Below are 21,228 nucleotides of genomic sequence, written 5' to 3'. Positions count from 1 at the left end.
GTACTATTCACCCAAAGCTGCCACTATTCACATCTGAATTTGTCTTTTTTGAATCTCTAAATATACATCAAGTTTTGAGCTGAATTTTTTTGGAGTTGTAGACTTACCTCACATGGATGTTGTCAAATAATTTCAGATTTTTCCGGAATGTCTAAGTATGAATTTTTGGGATTGATCTCACGATCTCACCTAATGTGAGATCTCATATAAGTCTTGAGACTTGTGTGAGATCTCACATTAGGTGAGATCAATGTGATCAATTTTTTTAAAAAAAATCTACATCTTCAAACATTCTCAAAAAAAAAAATTAGACACACATCAACGGTTTGATGTTCAACCTCAAAAACTTTTAGCTCCTAATTCAACTTACATTAATAGAAACAAAAAAGACAAAACTGGACGTGAATAGCGTCAAAATACTATTCATCCAAAGCTGCCACTATTCACATCTGAATTTGTCTTTTCTGAATCTCTAAATATACATCGAGTTTTGAGCTCATTTTTTTTGGATTTGTAGACATACCTCACATTGATGTTGTAAAATAATTTCAGATTTTTCCGAAATGTCTAAATATGAATTTTTGAGATTGATCTCATGATCACACCTAATGTGGGATCTCACACAAGTCTTGAGACTTGTGTGAGATCTCACATTAGGTGAGATCAATGCGATCGAATTTTTTTTTAAAAATCTAGATGTTCAAACATTCTCAAAAAAAATTGTAGACACACATCAATGGTTGATGTTCAACCTCAAAAATTTTAGCTCCTAATTCTACTTACATTAATAGAAACAAAAAAAAAGAGAAAACTAGACGTGAATAGCGTCAAAGTACTATTCACCCAAAGCTGCCACTATTCACATCTGAATTTGCCTTTTTTGAATTTCTAAATATGCATCGAGTTTTGAGCTGATTTTTTTTGGAGCTGTAGACATACCTCACATGGGTGTTGTCAAATAATTTCAGATTTTTCCGAAATGTCTAAATATGAACTTTTTGGATTGATCCCAGGATCTTACCTAATGTGAGATCTCATACAAGTCTTCCCCTGTGACATGGAGCCTGTCAATACGACAACTCTACTTAAGTTGCTCTTAATATCTCCATCCCGGGCAACAATTTTCCTGCAGGGATCAATGTTACCAAGGACATTAACCTGTTTAAAAAAAACATGAACTTGGGGACAGAACGTCAAAACTAGGGCCGGGTGAGCAGGAGATCTACCCCATTCTAATTCTAGGGCCATTGTGCCTCTCACCACTCACCAGCTCTCTGTAGACTGGGGCAGCTTTGTCGCCTTTACAAGCAGTCTCATCCGCTTACCTTTCAGTTTTCAAGAACATAGAAAATCAATATTCAATTTTTTTTCTCCGACATAGCATTTGCGGATCTCAATGTAACATTGTGCCACTGGGTGGACAGGATGGTATTTTGCCTTCTCTCCTAAAACAAACCAAGCGATTCAGCCCAGTGCTTTTGTTGTCATCAGTGCTGTCTATACTCTATACATGCTGCGGTAATGGATTAAGCCAACTAACCAACATGCATGCCTCACCTTTGTTCTTAAAACGTGATCTTGTGCATGGAGTAGTGGATGATGGAGCCAACTGCCACTCTTTTAAATGCAGCATGCGCTCTGCATGGATATTTCCTAGTACTACATCGTACTAAAAATCCACCAAAGGCAAAAGCAACAACCTTTGTCCCAACAACTGGTGCCTAACTTACTGTTATTCACATTTCACAGCCACAGAGATCACTACCCACCCTCGTCACAGACTATAACAGAACACATCAGAGGAGAAGCTAGAACACACAGGAGATTGTCCCATCGATCAATGGAGGCTAGCGCCAAGAAGGTCATGCTGAGGGACGAGATCACGGATGCCACCGCGGCCGCATTCGCCGGCTCCACCGTCATCCCCGACAGGTACGTTTGGCCCGACGAGACCGCCGGGCGGGGCAGCACTGTCGTCGGAGACGAAGAGAGCCTCAAGCTTATCCCCGTCCTAGACATGGCCAGCCTGCGGGATGGGTCACCAGAGGAGATCGCCAAGCTTGGCGCTGCATGCCGGGACTGGGGTTTCTTCCAGGTCAGTAGCTAATTAATCCATCAATTTCTTGTGCATTTTTTCCCAAACCATGTTGGAGAGCTTCATGTAATTCATCATTAAGGAAAAAAGAGTACAACGTCCAAGATCGGCACTGACCATTACATCGTCAAAATGTCTTAGTTGCAATTGTTTAGTTCATCGACAAATTGTTTTTCTTTTAACCGTTCATCGACAAATAGTTAATCCTGATAATTATGCAGCTAAGAAACCATGGCGTCGACGAGACGGTTGTGGAGCGTGTGAAGGATAGCACCCGAGAGTTCTTCAGGTTGCCTCTAGAGAAGAAGAAAGCAGTGGGGATCGTCAAGGCGGAAGATGGCTTCCAAGGGTTTGGTCACCACTTCAACACGTCCACGGGTAAACTGGACTGGGCAGAGAGTCTGCTCCTCGGAACGCAGCCAATGGGACACAGAAACATGGACCTGTGGCCTACTGAGCTGCCAACATTTAGGTGAGTACATATATAAACATAAGAATGCATACGTTTTTGTGTGTCCGTCTATGTCATATCTCTCCGTATCAAAATATAAGATGCTCTAGTTGTTCCTAAAAAAATGATTTGCTGTAACAGGGATGGAGTTGAGAAGTACTCCCTAGAGATGACCAAGTTGAAAAGCCTTCTCATGGCGTCCATGGCCATTGACCTTGGGATCAAACCAGAGACGCTCCTCGAAACGGTCCAGGGTAAGATCCAGAACATCGTGTTCCACCACTACCCTCCGTGCCGGCACAACGCCGATAAGGTGATCGGCATCCCACCGCACACGGACGGCCTCTTTTTGACGATAGTCCTGGAGGTGGACGCCACGCCTGGCTTACAGGTTAGCAATGGCGGCAGGTGGTTCCCTGTGCGGCCATTGCCGGGGTCCCTAACCGTCTTCGTCGGTGACATCCTCGAGGTCCTCACCAACGGCAGGTACAAGAGTGTCGAACACAGGGTGCTCGTCGATGCCGAGAGAGACCGAACCACCATCGCCACATTCCAAGATGCATGCGTCGCCGGGATGGTGAAACCGCTCCCCGAGCTTGCGGAGGTGGCACGGTACATTTCTATTGAGAAACACGACTACGTGCATCGCCAGTTTCAGGCACTGACTGAAAGGGCAAACATTGTCGATAGCCTCAAGATATAGCCGCAAGCTCTCCATTGCCTATGAGAGGCTATGTGAAATTCATGCCGGGCCAAAGAGCCACGAACGAAGACAAGGTTGCAAATGTATGCGTCTATTTTGCTTGCATGTTTAGTTCTTCTGATTTCAGTTGTGTACCGAAGATTGTTGTTTGTGCATGTTTGTACTGTTGATTTCTATTTTTTGTTCTTTCCTTTTGTAATATCTAGCCGTATACATCGACATCTCTCGATGTCGTGTCTTTGTTCAGGCCAGGCGTATTCTGTACCATCTTCGAAGCAATATATTGCAGGGACTATTTCAAACACACAAAAAAGATGAGTACAAGGTTACACAAGGAAGTATATTTGTCGAAAATGCAATTCAGTTTGAAGTCAAAGTAGTTTTTTAGGGTAGTCAAACTAGTTGTAGAATCCCAATTTCTACAAGCACTAATTTAGGGGAGGTCACTGGCCTGGTGACAAACTTGGAGAAGAGCATCGTCGCGCCTATTCGGTGTGATGGTATCAACCTCGATGGCGTGCTTGAGAGCTTCCCGGCCAAGCGCTCGGCCTTCCCCATGCGCTACCTTGGCCTTCTGCTGTCGGTTTACCGACTCAGGAAGATTGACCTACAACACCTAATGGACAAGGCCGCAGGAAAGCTTGTGCCTTGGCAAGGCCGATTTATTACGGCTATTGGGCGCACGGAGCTGGTTAAATCTGTCCTCGTGTCCCAGGCAACCTTTCATGCTACTGTAATTAAGCTATTGGAGAGCACAATCGGCGCCCTCAAGAAGATTCAGAGGGCTTTTCTATGGGCGAGATTTAATAAAGTCTCCGGTGGGCAATGCAAGGTCAGTTGGAGGCTGGTATGCAGACCAAAGGGGCTTGGTGGCCTGGGTGTCCTTGACCTGAATATGTTTGCTCGTGCTCTCCGATTGAGGTGGCTCTGGTACGAGTGGAAAGAGCCAGATAAGGCCTGGGTGGGCATGGGAAACCCATGCGATTCGACGGACAAAGAGCTTTTTTATGCTGCCTCAACTATCACTATGGGGGATGGCCGGAAGGCGAAGTTTTGGCACTCCCCTTGGCTGGAGGGAAGGAAGAAGCCCAAAGATATAGCTCCATCCATTTTTTGCGATCTCTGCAAACAAGAACAAGTCGGTTAGGGATGTCCTTCAGGGCCGTAATTGGATCCAATGGATCAATATGTCTGACGGACTGGAGGTGCGACATATTGAGCAATTTTGCGCACTTTGGGAGATGATTCGGCACATACAGCTGCATGATGACATGGCTGATGACATAGTTTGGAACCTCACGGCCAATGGAGTTTACACTTCGTCATCGGCCTACAAGGTCCAATTCGAGGGGACTATGGCCTCCAACATGACACGGGTCGTCTGGGGCAATTGGGGGCCTCCCAAGTGCAAATTCTTTGCGTGGCTTGTCATCATGAATCGGGTTTGGACGACGGATCGGCTTCAGAGGAGAGGATGGCCAAATTATAACTTATGTCAACTCTATAAGAGGGAGCCTGACACAGCGGCGCACTTCCTCTTGCATTGCAGGTTCTCCACACGCATTTGGAATGCGGTTAAGTGTTGGCTCGACATTCCGGAGTTGGATGTTGCCGCCTGGGCTGGGATCCCCATGGTCAAGCAATGGTGGGAGAAGGCCGTCCTTGGACGAGGTCACAGGAGGAAGGTCGTGTCCTCTCTTCTAATGCTTGTATCATGGGACCTGTGGAACGAGAGGAATGCGAGGGTGTTCCAAAAGAAAGCCACGATGCCAACCGTTGTGGTCAATCGTATCAAGGCGGAGTCTAGAAATTGGGTTCTGGCCGGGGCAAAACACATGGGATACTTGACGCCGCGAGAGTAGGCTTTTGTTTTCATTTGTCGAGGAGTAATGACCCTCTTGAGACCTTATTACCCCTCTTCTTTATTAATGAGATGAGGCAAAGCCTTTGCCTTCGTTTCAAAAAAAAGGACTCTCTGCCGCGGGCAGCTCGTCCGGGCCTGCAAGGCCTATATGTCACCCGTACCCATTCCAAATATGAATAGCCTAAGAACGATGACTAGCGGGTCGGCCAGTCGCGCGGATTTGTTGCGAGATGTAGATTTGTTCAGGTCCTGTTTTCTATGGTTTTTTTTTCTTTTGTTGTGTTTTTCTTTGGTTTTTCACCAGTTTTCTGTGGTTTTTATTTTGTTTCCTTTTCCTTTGGTTTTATCTGCTTTCCCATTGGGTTTTTTGCTTTTTAATTATTTCTTTGTTATAATTTGGTTTTATTTTATTTATTTTTTGATTTTTTTTCTATTTTTTCGCATTTCTATTTCTTTGTGGATTTTCACCAGTTTTAGTCTTCAAACGCATGTCTACTTTTTTACCAGTAACAATGTAAATATCTAGAGCACACGTGAAGCATAACATGTTGGTCATTTTTCAAATACCTGATGTATATTTTTCAAAATACATGTTTTGAATACATGCAAAAAATTCCAAATACATGTTTTACTTCTTTTGATGGAAATAAACTATTTTTAACTACATAAACACTTTTTTGCATTGTATAAATATTTTCCAAAATTTTACAGACATGTTTTAATGGTAATGAACATTGTTTACATTATGCAAACAAGTTTTTACATTGTACAAACATTTTATTAAAGTTTGTATGCATTTTTTGAAACACAGGAATATTTTTTATATTTGAATCAACATTTTTTTGAAAGTTATAAATTTTTTCCTAAAATTTTAATAACAAAATAATTTATACTAGGTTAACATTTTTCTTCAAATACATGTTATGATTACTAGTTTTTTTATATACATTTTTTAAAAAAATCGTCTACATCAGCAACAATTTTATTTACACCATTCACAATTTATACATGGTTGACATTTTTTTAATGTGCGACAAACAATTTCAAAACTAAAAGGAAAATAAGAAATTAAAAAAAAGGTGTGATGTCAGCGCTACTGGGGCAGGCCACGAATCGGAGGCCTTCAGGCGAGGAAAGCTACTGCCTCCCAATCTCTTATTTCGCCACGCATATATCTCGCCTACAGCGAGATGCAGCCTGTAATCGCCGTCTCGCTACCCCGTTATTGTAGCTCCTTTTTTCACTGCGTTGCAGTGTTTTGCTTTAGCTTTCTGTTTATACCAGTTCTTTTTCGTTTTTCATTTTTCCCTGGTTTCTTTCTTTTCTTTCTTTCTTGGTTTTTCGTCTTTTAATTTTTTGTTTTTCTATGATTTTTCCCTTGACTCTTTTGTTTTTATTTGCTTTTTTTGTTCTCATTAGACTTTTTCAATTTTCACCTGGTTCTAATATTTTGCATCAGTTTCTTCCGTTCTCTTCATTGCTCAGGGTTTCTCTTTTTCCCCCTTTTTTCTTTGATTTTCCTTGTTTCATTTTCAGTTTTCATTGGGGTTCTTTCCGCAAATGTTTACTTTTTTCAAACACAATGTATATTTTTGTATACACACTCGAGACCTTTTTCATAAATGTTTAACATTTTTAAAATGCATGATTAACTATATTTAAAATATATGTTTCTATGTCTACTGTTTTCTCATACACGTACATTTTTCGTATACATCTGAAACACTATTTTTTAATATGTTTCACTTTTCTTAAAACACGTGATTTAAATTTTGCAAATATATGTTTGACGTCTGATTTTTCTATATAGATTGTACATATTTTGTATACATAATTAACATATAATTTATATATGTTTAAGATTTTTTAACTACATGATGAACAAATTTACATATGTTTTGATGTCAAATATTTTACAGAGACGGAAATATATTTTTATACACGTTCAACATTTTTTATACATAATTAACATTTTTTAATTATTTTCTTATGTCTACATTTTCCCATACACCATGTACTTTTTTTTGTATACATCAAGGAAAAAATCATACATGTTCAATAAAATTTTTTCATATATATTTTGAATTCTACTTTTTTATACACATTGTACACTTTTCTTATACATTAGAAACATTTTTCTATCCAGGTTTAACATTCTTCAAATGCATGACTATTATGTATTTAAAATTTTATGCAAAGTAATTTTTATAATATACTTCCTCTGTCCCGAATTACTTGTCGTGGAAATGGATAAAAATGGATGTATCTTGAACTAAAATACATCTAGAGACATCCATTCATGCGACAAGTAATTCGGGACGGAGGGAGTATATGTTTAGGATTTTTCGAAATATAACACAAGTAAAAAAAGCAAAGAACAAAAATAAAATGCAAAATAAACAAGTGCTTAAGGCTTATGGACCCTAGCGCGCTGAGCTAGCCCATTATTGCCCGCTTCAAGCAAGAGCTTGTTTAGCCTCGCTATAAGCGACACATAGCCACGCCCCTCCTATTTGGTGCGCTAGGCGTTGACAAACAAGCCAGCGCGCACCCCCCCCCCTCCTCCCGCGCCCTTTTGGGTCCGTCCATGTGCAGGGAGCCCTATTTTTTCATTTCATTTTTTCTGTTTTTCTCTTTGAGTAATTTGGGATTTCAAAGAAGTTCCAAATTTATTTTAAAAATCTGAAAGGATTGTTTAAAAAATGTAAAAGGATTGTTTAAAAAATGTGAAAGGATTGTGAAGATAAGAGGGCAAAAAAGTTTGCAAGGGCTCACCTTGCACAAGTGGGGGTGAGGCACGGGACAAAGAAGGGGGAATGGCCCCATGTGACTCACTAGAAACTTGAGTTGTGCTACTGTTTGAGAACTATGTCAAGAACTTGTGAACTATATCGAGAACTTGAGTTGTGCTTTTTGTTATGAACTTGTGGTGTATGTCATGTGTTATGAACTGGTGGTAGGGCCTCAAATTTTAGTGAAATGGTACTGTTTTTTATTTTTTGGGGTGGTAGGGCATGGGAACCTACCGCCAAGGTTCCTGACAGTACACTATAGGACCTTGCCACCGGAGGTTATGGCGGTAGGTGTCGTGGATCTAAGACTGACACTAGAATGGGGGGTAGGTATGAAGAGGCAAGATCCTAGCTATGGAGTAGTTGTACACACGAGTTTTACGAGTTCGGGCCCTTCTCGGAGGAAGTAACAGCCCTACTGTCGGGGAACGTTGCAGAAAACAAAAAATTTCCTACTCGTTTCACCAAGATCATCTAGGAGTTCATCTAGAAACGAGTCATTGGATGCATCTACATACCTTTGTAGATCGCGCACGGAAGCGTTCAAAAGAACGGTGATGATGTAGTCGAACACGACGTGATCCAAATCACCGATGACCAAGCGCTGAACGGACGGCACCTCCGCGTTCAACACACGTACGGGACGGGAGACGTCTCCTCCTTCTTGATCCAGCAAGGGACAAGGAGAGGTTGAGGAAGATCCAGCAGCACGACGGCGTGGTGGTGGATGCAGGGCGTCACAGTAGCAGGGCTTCGCCTATACTACGAGGAAGAGAGACGTAACGGGGAGAGAGGGAGGCGCCAGGGGCTTGGGTATGAAGTCCCTCCTCTCCCCCACTATATATAGGGGTTCCATGGGGGGGCGCCGGCCCTAGTAGATGGATCTACTAGGGGGGGGGCGGCGGCCTAGGGTGGGGGGCTTGCCCCCCAAGCAAGGGGGCGCCCCCTCTAGGGTTCCCCTCCAACCCTAGCCGCATGGGCCCTTGGGGGGTGGCGCCCCAGCCCACTATGGGCTGGGTTCCCTCCCACTTCAGCCCATGGGGCCCCCCGGGATAGGTGGCCCCACCCGGTGGACCCCCGGGACCCCTCCGGTGGTCCCGGTACAATACCGGTGACCCCGAAACTTGTCCCGATGGCCGAAACAGCACTTCCCATATATAATTCTTTACCTCCGGACCATTCCGGAACTCCTCGTGACGTCCGGGATCTCATCCAGGACCCCGAACAACATTCGGGTTACTGCATATACATATCTTCACAACCCTAGCGTCACCGAACCTTAAGTGTGTAGACCCTACGGGTTCGGGAGACAAGCAGACATGACCGAGACGACTCTCCGGTCAATAACCAACAGCGGGATCTGGATACCCATGTTGGCTCCCACATGCTCCACGATGATCTCATCGGATGAACCACGATGTCAAGGATTCAATCAACCCCGTACGCAATTCCCTTTGTCAATCGATATGTTACTTGCCCGAGATTCGATCGTCGGTATCCCAATACCTCGTTCAATCTCGTTACCGGCAAGTCACTTTACTCGTACCGTAATGCATGATCCCGTGACCAGACACTTGGTCACTTTGAGCTCATTATGATGATGCATTACCGAGTGGGCCCAGTGATACCTCTCCGTCATACGGAGTGACAAATCCCAGTCTTGATCCATGTCAACCCAACAGACACTTTCGGAGATACCCGTAGTCTACCTTTATAGTCACCCAGTTACGTTGTGACGTTTGGTATACCCAAAGCACTCCTACGGTATCCGGGAGTTACATGATCTCATGGTCTAAGGAAAAGATACTTTGACATTGGAAAACTCTAGCAAACGAACTATACGATCTTGTGCTATGTTTAGGATTGGGTCTTGTCCATCACATCATTCTCCTAATGATGTGATCTCGTTATCAATGGCATCCAATGTCCATAGTCAGGAAACCATGACTATCTGTTGATCAACGAGCCAGTCAACTAGAGGCTCACTAGGGACATGTTGGTGTCTGTTATTCACACATGTATTACGATTTCCGGATAACACAATTATAGCATGAATAAAGACAATTATCATGAACAAGGAAATATAATAATAATGCTTTTATTATTGCCTCTAGGGCATATTTCCAACACCTACGTCTTGGTGCCCTGAGGTGGTCGACTGGATTATATGTGTGTGTGAGTTTACAAAAAAGTGCGAACCCTTGTCCCAGAGGAGGGGGTGGCTTATATAGAGTGCGCCAGGACCCCAGCTCCCCTCCGTTACTCAGGGTTTAATGCTCATAAAGGAAAGGCGTTACTGGTAACGTCTACAGTAAAATGTCATAAATGCTCATAATGTTATGGTTTAAGTCCTAACCGTTACAAAGTGGAGGGTTCCTCATCTTCTGGTGGTCGAGTGTCTTCAAGGTGGTCGAGTGAGCGCATCTCCGCGGTCGAGTGGATGATGATTTCTCTTCGACTGCTTCTAATTCTTTCTAAAGATGTCCTTGGGGAGGGTATGCTGGACAGGTCCATGACCCTACCCTAGGTACATAGCTTCATCATTAGCCCCCGAATGGATCAGGGTTTGAGTGAGGAAGGGGTTGAGAACACTTCCGACCCACTCTTTGCGCTATGAATATGCCTTGTCCTGAAACAATGAGTTGAGGAGATGACGTCGACTCCTTTCTCAATCGCCTTGGTCCATTCTTGGTTGTTGTCGAGTGAACTTTCATGGTGGAATTCCGAATGATGATGTAGAGGGTGTTTGTCTTCAGTCTGACAGGTTGTTCTGCTCTCCGCGGATCTCGCGGGATTCAAATTTTGGGAAGTGCGCCAGACGGGAGGAACCGAGGTTATCGGGACGGATTAGGCAAATCTCCTCGATCCCCGTGCCACCTTTTTCGCCACATACTGCGCGCGCGACTGTTGCGGGATTTGTTTAGATCGCTTGGGTCCATCAGTCAGCCACTCGGTGGAAGGCCTTATAAAAGGTCTCGGGCCAGGCCTCTGCTCCGCATGCTCCCATTCTCTCTTCTCTTTCTCCCAATCTCTCCGCCACTCTCACTTCCGCCTCGTCGCCGGACCTCCGCTCGAGCTCGATCCGCCACCATGGGGAAGGATAAGACGGCGGCGCTGGAACATGCGAAGAAGGCGACCGCGAAGGCGAAGGGCAAGCGGACCAGCCGGGGCGGATCCTCGTCGAGGTCCGGCCTGCCGGCGGGCTGGATCCAGGGCGACTGGATCCGCTCGGCAATCACGCAGGACGACCTCGATGACCTGGTGGAGGGGGGATTGATCCCCCACAAGTCGGCCCGGCTCCCGGGGGACGAAACCGAGCCGCAGCCCAGAGAGGGTGAGTGTGTCCTCCTAGCAACCCACGTAGATCGCAGATTCTCACTGCCTCCCCACCCTTTCTTCCGGGGTTTTTTGAACTTCTTTGGGGCTCAGCTCCACCATTTCACTCCGAACACCATAGTCTATTTGGCCGCTTTCGTGTCCATGTGCGAAAACTTCTTGGGCTGTCGACCGCACTAGGGGCTTTTCAAACACATCTTCACTTGCCGTTCCCAGTCGGTCAAAAAGGCCAAGTCGAGTGACGAGAGGATGCGGGTGATCTAGATGTGCGGTGGTCTGGGGATCCAGATGAGGAGCAAAAGTACTTTCCCAGCGATGATCCTTCCTGACTCAGTCCGGGGCTGGCAGTCGACTTGGTTTTACTGCAAGGATCAGCCAACCCCTGGCCAGTCGATTGGACTTCCTCCTTTTTCCTTGGCTCGAGTGGAGAAGCCTGCTCCCTTGAAGGTAGTTCCAGAAGAGAAGGCGCAGGTCAAGGAGCTGGTTGAACGGGTCGTCCAGCTTGTCCGCGAAGGAGTGACCGGGATGGATCTACTGGAGGTCTTTCTCGGTCGACGCATCCAACCTCTTCAGGCGCGCGATCATCCGATGTGGATGTACTCTGGGCTCGAGGATACCACTCGGATCCACCCGGAGGAGGTTAGCGAGGATATCTTGGAGAACTGGTTGAGGGGAATCACTGGCAACAAAGACAACCCTCGGGGATCCAGGAGGGTGATTCCATTCGACAACTCGTGCCAGCCGGAGCAGGTATATTTCTGTTTTATCAAGTATCTTTCCGATTCACCACGTGATGTCCCGTTTGTGGTCGACTGAATGTCTTTTGATTGTTATCCTTTCAGGCCCTCATTGAAATGTACTCGATGCCCAATAGAGTGCAGGACCCCGGCGCTGAAGAAGAAGGAAGCGGGGGCAAGAGCGGCGAGGAGCATTCAGAAGCCGAGGAGGACGAGAAGAGCGATGAGTCGACCGATGAGGAAGAAGTCGACTCACCTCCTCATAAGGAGAGGAGGTCCAAGCACACTCATGACCCGGCACGCGCTCCGGACTTGGTGGCTGCGTCGATCGGGCAATCCTCGAAGCGCCCCAGGACGTCTTCCCTGACGCCGACTGAGAAGCCTCCAAAGCACTCCAAGGCCGCGCCGCTTCTAGTGCCGAAAGTGCCGAAAGACATCTCTTCCAAACCGCCCAAAGCTTTGCCTCGGATCAAAGTGACCGTTCCTACTATTTCTGGGTAACCATCTGACTTGTCCTTTATGTGGATTCGATTAACTGGGTGTAACCGATTGAATGCGGGCCTTTGCAGTGCTGCTACGTCAGGGACCTCTTCATACCAGTACCGGGACGAGGAAATGGAGAATGCGGTAACCTCTAACCCAGGTATGAACTCTTGTGATTTCGATTCTTGATCCTTTTAGGGTCGAGTGGTTCACTTGGGGTCGAATGTTCTGTCTTGCAGCTCCACCCAACATCATTGACCTTCCGGACGATGACGAAGATGTGGCTCCTAAGCCTAGGAAGAGCAAGAAGGTAACAGCTGGCAGGGTGGCTCAGCAAGACCCACGTGCAACGCCTCCCGTCTGTCAAGCTGAAGATGCGGGCAGGGCCACTGTGACGTTCGCTGCACCCTTGCCGAGTGGGCATCCCACGCGGTCGACCGCGCCTGTGGTTCCTTCAACTATCCAACTCCACACCACGGAGCCTCAAGCAGCCGCACCTGGGTCGTCTGCACATTTTTTCACCAGCTACCCCGTCCCAGACAAACAGTCGGAAGCGGCTGCGGAAGCCATCCGACAGGCTGATATGATGATGGAGCGGGTGAAGATAGTGCACGAGAGCAGTCAGGCTGCCTATGACCCTAGTGCCGCCCTTTGGGCCAACGTCCAGGTGAGTAGACTTTCCGACTGTTTTTATTCTCGAAAAATATTCTTCTGCACAATCTCCTGTTGTTCGCGTTGAATTAGAGCACCCACTGGGTGTTGCTGTCATTTTTTGGTAGTTTCGCTCTTCCACTCGGTCTGGGCGAGTGGGATCAGAACCGGTGGAGGCACGCCAAGTGCACCCACTGGGTGTAGTCCCCGAGACCGCGGTCAGCTGCTGGCAGTCGACTGTGGTCTGAGTTCTTCTTTCTTGACGGCGCAATTGTTCTTTCTCTCTCTTTTTTTACTCCTTGCACTCGACTCCGGCGGGCCGGTCGAGTGGGATCAGAACCAGTGGGGGCACGCCAAGTGCACCCACTGGGTGTAGTCCCCAAGACCGCGGTCGACTGCTGGCAGTCGACTGGGGTCTGAACAGCTTGTTGTCCACTTCTTTAGGTTTTATTCACTCGAAAATGAACTGCCTTCGAACCTATCGATTGATCTGTCTCTTGCCTCCTGCAAAAGTCGTGTACTCTTATCTCCAAGTTTGCCGAACTCGAAGAGAAGCAGAGGCAACTCAACTTAGACTTGGAATTGGCTCAGCAAAATCTGAAAAAAGCTCAAGACGAAGCCGCTGGTATGGAAGGTAACTGATTGCCGATTGAACTTCAATATATCTCTTTGATCTTTTTTTTGATTCGATTATTTCTTTTGCAGAGAAAATGAAGTTGGCACTGGACAAGGACTCGGACCTCACCGCCGCGCAAAAAGCAGCCCAAGACAAAACCGTTCTCGCAGACAAGAAGCTTGCTTCAGTCGGAATGCTTGAAGGAGAGGTGACTAGACTGACATCTTGTCTTAATGAAGCTAACCGCGAAGTGACCAGCCTGAAGAAGGATAAGGTCGTCCTGAACGAAAAGTTGGAGTCTGCGATCCGCAAGAGGAACGACACATAAGCTTATCTGAGGACCCTCGCCAAGAAGCTTTATCTCGTGTTGGGAGGTATTTATTTTAATCTCACTGTGTTGATGCTTGCCATCGGATTTTGCTCGGTTGATTGAACTGACTTTTGGCTGCAGAACTTTGTCAAGACTTTGATGAAGAAACTGGAAGGGTCGAGACGGGTCTGGACCCTATCGCTTCCCCGGTCTGCGACGAAACTGCGATGAACGTGCTCCGACTGGAGTCCCGTATCGCCAGCGCCACAAGCTACCTCGCACGCCTGAAGGAGGTTGTCTCTCGAATCGACTCGACGCTTTGGCCGGGGGCGACGCTTCAGAACGATCTGGAATCTCTGATGACTCGACTGGACGAGATCCCTGACCGAGTGCAAGAATGGAAGAAATCCTCCGCCCGGTGTGGTGCTGATGTGGCGCTGTCCCTGGTGCGAGTCCATTGCAAGGAGGCTCATGAAGACAAGCTAGCTGCGATCAAAGTCGCTAACACCAAAAAGCATGACTTCCAGTCCTTCATGCAGACTTTCATTGTTGCCGCTACTCGGGTCACTGATGGGATTGATCTAGACTCGTTCGTGGAGCCTGCCAGCCCTCCTCCGGCCAAGTGAACAATCTTGTGAAACTTGGATATGCTTTAAATTTGCCTTGGAATGCCGAGTGGTTTCTGTAACCATTAAACTCCTTCGGGCTTGGTGCCCGAGTACCTTTGATTCGCTGCTTGGAACCTTTTAGTATTTATCTGAATTTGGTTTATCTCCGAATGTGCTTGTGTTTACCTTCGGATGGACTTTGCTTGCTGCACCTCTTCGTCCTTGCGGATAGGGATGGAGCGGACATTGTATTTGTGCCGCAGCTCCGAAGGAGAAGGTGGCAGTCGACCTGCACCTCGTCTTCCTTGCGGATAAGGATGGAGCGGACGTTGTATTTGTGCCGCAGCTCCGAAGGAGAAGCTTGCAGTCGTCCTGCACCTCGTCGTCCTTGCGGATGGGGATGGAGCAGACGTTGTATTTGTGCCGCAGCTCCGAAGGAGAAGGTTGCAGTCGACCTGCACCTCGTCGTCCTTGCGGATAGGAATGGGTCTTAAACTTAGGTGAGTACTGGACTGCAGCTAAACCCCCGAGTGGGACGATTGCTCTCCACTCGGTAGGATTTTTCCAAACTTAGGCGAGTGCTGGACTGCCGTTAAGCCTCTTAGTGAGAGAACTTAGGCGAGTGCTCGACTGCAGCTAAGCCTCCGAGTGGGAGGACTACTCTCCACTCGGTAGGGTTTTTTCAAACTTAAGTGAGTGCTGGACTGCCGCTAAGCCCCTTAGTGAGAGAACTTAGGAGAGTGCTCGACTGCAGCTAAGCCCCCGAGTGGGAGGACTGCTCTCCACTCGGTAGGGTTTTTTCAAACTTAGGCGAGTGCTGGACTGCCGTTAAGCCCCTTAGTGAGAGAACTTAGGCGAGTGCTCGACTGCAGCTAAGCCCCCGAGAGGGAGGACCGCTCTCCACTCGGTAGGATTTTTTTCAAACTTAGGCAAGTGCTGGACTGCCGTTAAGTCTGTTAGTGAGAGAACTTAGGCAAGTGCTCGACTACAGCTAAGCCTCCCGAGTGGGAGGATTGCTCTCCACTCGGTAGGATTTTTTCAAACTTAGGCGAGTGCTAGACTGGTGTTAAGTTTCTTAATGAGAGAACTTAGGCGAGTGCTCGGCTGCAGCTAAGCCCCCGAGTGGGAGGATTGCTCTCCACTCGGTAGGATTTTTTCAAACTTAGGCAAGTGTTGGACTGCCGTTAAGTCTCTTAGTGAGAGAACTTAGGCGAGTGCTCGACTGCAGCTAAGCCCCCCGAGTGGGAGGATTGCTCTCCACTTGGTAGGATTTTTTCAAACTTAGGCGAGTGCTGGACTGCCGTTAAGTCTCTTAGTGAGAGAACTTAGGCGAGTGCTCGACTGCAGCTAAGCCCCCGAGTGGGAGGATTGCTATCCACTCAGTAGGATTTTTTCAAACTTAGGCGAGTGCTGGACTGCCATTAAGCCTCTTATTGAGAGAACTTAGGCGAGTGCTCGACTGCAGCTAAGCCCCCGAGTGGGAGGATTGCTCTCCACTCGATAGGATTTTTTTCAAACTTAGGCGAGTGCTGGACTGCCGTTAAGTCTCTTAGTGAGAGAACTTAGGCGAGTGCTCGACTATAGCTAAGCCCCCCGAGTGGGAGGATTGCTCTCCACTCGGTAGGATTTTTTCAAACTTAGGCGAATGCTGGACTGCCGTTAAGTCTCTTAGTGAGAGAACTTAGGCGAGTGCTCGACTGCAGCTCGAGTGGGAGGATTGCTCTCCACTTAGTAGGATTTTTTCAAACTTAGGAGAGTGCTGGACTGCCGTTAAGCCTCTTATTGAGAGAACTTAGGTGAGTGCTCGACTGCAACTAAGCCCCCGAGTGGGAGGATTGCTCTCCACTCGGTAGGATTTTTTTCAAACTTAGGCGAGTGTTGGACTGCTGTTAAGCCTCTTAGTGAGAGGACTTAGGCGAGTGCTCGACTGCAGTTAAGCCCCCGAGTGGGAGGATTGCTCTCCACTCGGTAGGATTTTTTCGAACTTAGGCGGAACGGATTCACGACTAAGCCCACCCACTGGGGGATTTCAGGAGTAAATAAGAACAACACAATCGAATGAGAGAACCGTAAGATCTTGTCTTTGATAAACGAATTACAAAAGGTGTTTCTTATTACATTTTATTCAAACGAGTGTTTAAGTATAAAAGGGGCGGAGCAGCTCCGCGTTCCAAGCCCGTGGCTCGTCTTTCTGATGCTCGATACTGTAAAGATGGTATGCTCCGTTGTGGAGAACTTTGGTGACGATGAAGGGGCCTTCCCAAGTTGGAGCGAGCTTGTGTGGTTTTTGCTGGTCCACTCGAAGAACCAAGTCTCCTTCTTGAAAGGCCCGACCCCTCACATTCCTGGCGTGGAATCGACGCAAATCTTGTTGATAAATGGTCGAGCGGATCAAGGCCATCTCTCTTTCCTCCTCTAAGAGATCGACTGAATCTTGTCGGGCCTGCTCTGCTTCTGCTTCAGAGAAGAGTTCAACTCGGGGTGCGTTGTGGAGCAAGTCACTTGGCAGAACAACTTCGGCTCCATAGACTAAGAAGAAAGGAGTTCTTCCGGTCGAGCGATTAGGAGTTGTCCTTAAACCCCACAGAACTGACGGAAGTTCATCAACCCAAGCACCTGCTGCGTGTTTGAGATCACGCATCAGTCGGGGCTTCAGTCCTTTGAGAATTAGGCCATTGGCTCTTTCTGCTTGTCCGTTTGACTGCAGGTGAGCAACAGAAGCATAGTCGACTCGAGTGCCCTGAGAGGCGCAGAAAATTCTGAACTCATCGGAATTGAAGTTCGACCCGTTGTCCGTGATGATGTTGTGCAGGACTCCATATCTGAATTTCAATTCTCTGATAAAACAGACAGCGGTTCTAGCGTCAAAGTTCTTGATAGGTTTGGCTTCGATCCATTTGGTAAACTTGTCGACTGCAATGAGCACGTGAGTGAAGCCGCTTTTGCCGGTCCTCAGCGGTCCAACCATATCTAGTCCCCAAACAGCGAAGGGCCAGACGAGGGGAATGGTCTTCAGGGCTGACGCTGGCTTGTGAGACATATCGGAGTAAAATTGACAGCCTTCACATCTGTCGACTATATCTTTCGCCATCTCATTTGCTCGTGGCCAATAGAATCCATCTCGGTATGTTTTAGCCACGATGGCCCGAGAGGACGCATGGTGACCACAGGTCCCCGAGTGGATGTCATTGAGGATCATTCGACCTTCTTCTGGTGTCATGCACTTCTGACCGACTCCAGTCACACTTTCTCTGAATAGCTGCCCTCTTATCACAGTAAAAGCTTTAGATCGTTGGACGATCTGTCGAGCTTCTTCTTCATCCTCTGGGAGCTCTTTCCTGAGGATGTACGCAATGTAGGGCACCGTCCAGTCGGGAGTAATGGCCAGAACCTCCATGATTAGGTCGACCACAGCTGGGACCTCGACTTCAGTCGGATCCGTGGCGCTCTTGGGTTGTGGGGGCTCTTCAGTGAAATGGTCTTCCTGAACTGTCGGCGTGTGAATATGCTCCAAGAACACATTGCTGGGAATGGCTTCTCTCTTGGAACCTATCTTTGCCAATTCATCGGCTGCTTGATTTTTCAATCGGGGGATGTGGTGGAGTTCTAACCCCTCGAACTTCTTCTCAAGCTTTCTCACCGCGTTGCAGTAACCAGTCATGGCTGGGCTTCTGACGTCCCACTCCTTCATCACTTGATTAACTACCAAATCTGAGTCACTATAGACCATGAGGCGACGGACGCCGAGTGAGATGGCCACGCGCAACCCATACAGGAGTGCTTCATACTCTGCTTCATTGTTGGAGGAATCAAAGTGAATCTGGAGGACATACCTGAGCTTGTCTCCTCGGGGGAAACTAGAACTACTCCAGCACTAGAACCGTTCAACATCTTGGATCCGTCAAAGAACATGGTCCAGTGTTCCGAGTGAACTTGAGTCGGCAGTTGCTGTTCGATCCACTCGGCGAGGAAATCTGCTATTGCTTGGGACTTGATAGCTTTCTTTGCCTCAAACTTGATATCCAAGGGAAGGAGTTCAATCGCCCATTTTGCCACTCGACCAGTTGCATCCCTGTTGTGCAGAATCTCTGACAATGGAGCGTCGCTGATGACTGTAACAGAGTGATCTGAGAAGTAGTGTGCAACCTTCTTCATGGTCATGTAAATTCCATAGACAAGCTTCTGGTAGTGAGGATATCTCTGCTTTGACGGGGTCAGGACTTCGGAAATATAATAAACTAGGCGTTGAACTTTGTACGCTTTTCCTTCTTCTTCCCGCTCGACCGTAAGTACTGTACTGACGACTTGTCCAGTGGCTGCTATATAAAGCAAAGGAGGCTCTTTGCTGATTGGAGCAGCAAGCACCGGCTGGGTGGAAAGCAGGGCTTTTAGCTCTGCAAATGTTGTATCACCTTCTGGAGTCCACTCGAACTTATCTGATTTCTTCATCAGTCGGTAAAGAGGCAGCACCTTTTCACCGAGGCGAGAAATGAATCGACTTAGGACGGCCAAGCAACCAGTAATCTTCTGGACATCATGCACACGCACAGGGCGTTTCATCCGAAGTATAGCGCCTACTTTCTCTGGGTTAGCATCGATTCCTCGTTCGGAAACAAGAAAACCGAGCAACTTTCCGCCTGGAACTCCAAACGTGCACTTTGATGGATTGAGCTTGATATCATACCTTCTGAGGTTGGCAAAGGTTCCAGCGAGGTCGGTCAGCAGGTCGGAACCTTTACGTGACTTGACCATAATGTCATCCATGTATGCCTCCACATTCCGGCTGATCTGAGTGAGCAGGCACTTCTGAATCATTCGCATAAATGTGGCTCCAGCGTTCTTCAAGCCGAATGGCATTGTGACATAACAGAAGCACCCGAACGGGGAGATAAAGGCTGTCTTTATTTCGTCGGGTCCATACAGACGGATCTGGTGGTACCCGGAGTAGGCATCCAAAAAGGACAAACGCTCGCACCCAGCAGTCGAGTCGACTATCTGATCGATGCGAGGGAGAGGGAAGTGATCTTTCGGGCAGGCCCGATTGATATGCTTGAAATCGATGCACATGCGGAGTGAGTCATCTTTCTTTGGGACCATGACAACATTGGCTAACCACTCGGAGTGGTAAATCTCTCGGATAAACTCAGCTGCCAAAAGCCGAGCCACCTCTTTGCCGATTGCTTTTCTTTTCTGGACGGCGGACCGTCGAAGATGCTCTTTGACTGGTTTCACTTTCGGGTCGACTCGCAAACGATGCTCAGCCAGTCCCCTGGGAACACCTGGCATGTCAGAAGGCTTCCATGCAAAGATGTCCCATTTCTCACGGAGGAACTGGATGAGCGCTTCTTCCTATTTGGAGTCGAATGTGGTCGAAATGTGGGTCGGAGCTGCATTGGGGTCCGTCGGGTGGATGTGAACAGACTTCGTCTCGCCAGACGACTGGAATGTTGAATCCGTGGCTGGCTTCTTGGCTCGCAACAAGTCACTCGGGTCTGCATTTTTCTGGTATTCTTGCAATTCTGCCACGGCCATTTGGGCATCGGCGATCTTTGAGCCCTCTGGAAACACTCTTCTGCCTTTTTCCGATTACCAGAGATAGTGATCACTCCTCTGGGACCAGGCATCTTCAGTTTGAGGTACACGTAACAAGGTCGAGCCATGAATCGTGCATAAGCCGTCCTGCCAAGAATTGCATGATACGCACTCTGAAAATCCACGACTTCAAACGTCAACTTTTCTTTGCGGTAATTTTTGGCATCACCGAAAACCACGTCGAGTACAATCTGACCGAGGGACGCAGCTTTCTTGCCCAGGATGACCCCATGGAAACTCATATGGCTTTCACTGAGTCTGGACATCGGAATGCCCATTCCTTTCAACGTTTCTGCATACAGAATGTTCAGGCCACTGCCACTGTCCATCAGGACATTTGTCAGTCGAGTGCATTTGACCACCGGGTCGACCACCAGCGCTTGCCTCCCAGGGGTGGCGATGTGCGCTGGATGATCAGACTGGTCGAATGTAATGGCAGTCTGCAACCATTTCAAGTAACTGGGTGTCGCCGGAGCGACCATGTTCACTTCTCTGTTGATGACTTTCAATCGACTCTTGTTTCCAACATCAACAAAAATCATCATAGTGGAATCCATGTGAGGATAACCATCATCATCTTCTCCTTCACTCTCAGCCTTGTCTGCCTCCTTCTCCTTTTCCTTGGGCTGTTTCTCTCGGAACTGCTGGATCAGGAGCCGACACTGTCGAGTGGTATGCTTCGGGTAAATGAAATTACCTTCTTCGTCTTTTTTGGTGTGGATATGGCACGGCAGATCCAACACGTCATTTCCATCCTGATCTTTTACTTTATTGAGGTTCCACGGCCCTTTGGGCTTCCCCTTGAACTTTCCTTGAACCACAGCCAAGGCCTCACCCGGAGCAGCTGGTTCGGCCTTGCGTTTTTGTTTCCGACTGAGTTTCCTTCTCCGGCTTCGTGGGCGACTGCTTTGTGCTTGCCGCTCCGCAGTCGCTCCTCCTCTTCACCATTGGCATACTTGGTGGCGATTTCCATCATCCGATCAGAGTCAT

At 47.5% G+C, this 21,228-nt stretch overlaps 1 protein-coding gene across 1 annotated transcript; it reads left to right on the top strand.

Moving 5' to 3' along the window:
* Nucleotides 1-1,645: 1,645 nt before the first annotated feature.
* LOC125506199 (protein SRG1-like) lies at nt 1,646-3,534 on the top strand. Its single transcript, XM_048671062.2, has 3 exons — nt 1,646-2,095; nt 2,317-2,567; nt 2,688-3,534. The coding sequence occupies exons 1-3, from the start codon at nt 1,841-1,843 to the stop codon at nt 3,247-3,249; spliced, it is 1,068 nt and encodes a 355-aa protein (XP_048527019.2). The 5' UTR covers nt 1,646-1,840; the 3' UTR covers nt 3,250-3,534.
* The last annotated feature ends 17,694 nt before the right edge of the window (nt 3,535-21,228 follow it).

The sequence above is a fragment of the Triticum urartu genome, chromosome 5A (assembly GCF_056163025.1).
Source record: "Triticum urartu cultivar PI428250 chromosome 5A, HENAU_Tu73, whole genome shotgun sequence".
Classification (NCBI taxonomy): domain Eukaryota; kingdom Viridiplantae; phylum Streptophyta; class Magnoliopsida; order Poales; family Poaceae; genus Triticum; species Triticum urartu.
This window is presented reverse-complemented; position numbering and strand designations above follow the sequence as displayed.

Bases quoted from the DNA above. Each gene is read 5' to 3' on its own strand.
- LOC125506199 (XM_048671062.2), top strand. From the start codon at position 1,841: ATGGAGGCTAGCGCCAAGAAGGTCATGCTGAGGGACGAGATCACGGAT. The intron at 2,096-2,316 runs GTCAGTAGCTAA...ATAATTATGCAG, and splicing joins GGGACTGGGGTTTCTTCCAG to CTAAGAAACCATGGCGTCGA. The intron at 2,568-2,687 runs GTGAGTACATAT...TTGCTGTAACAG, and splicing joins ACTGAGCTGCCAACATTTAG to GGATGGAGTTGAGAAGTACT.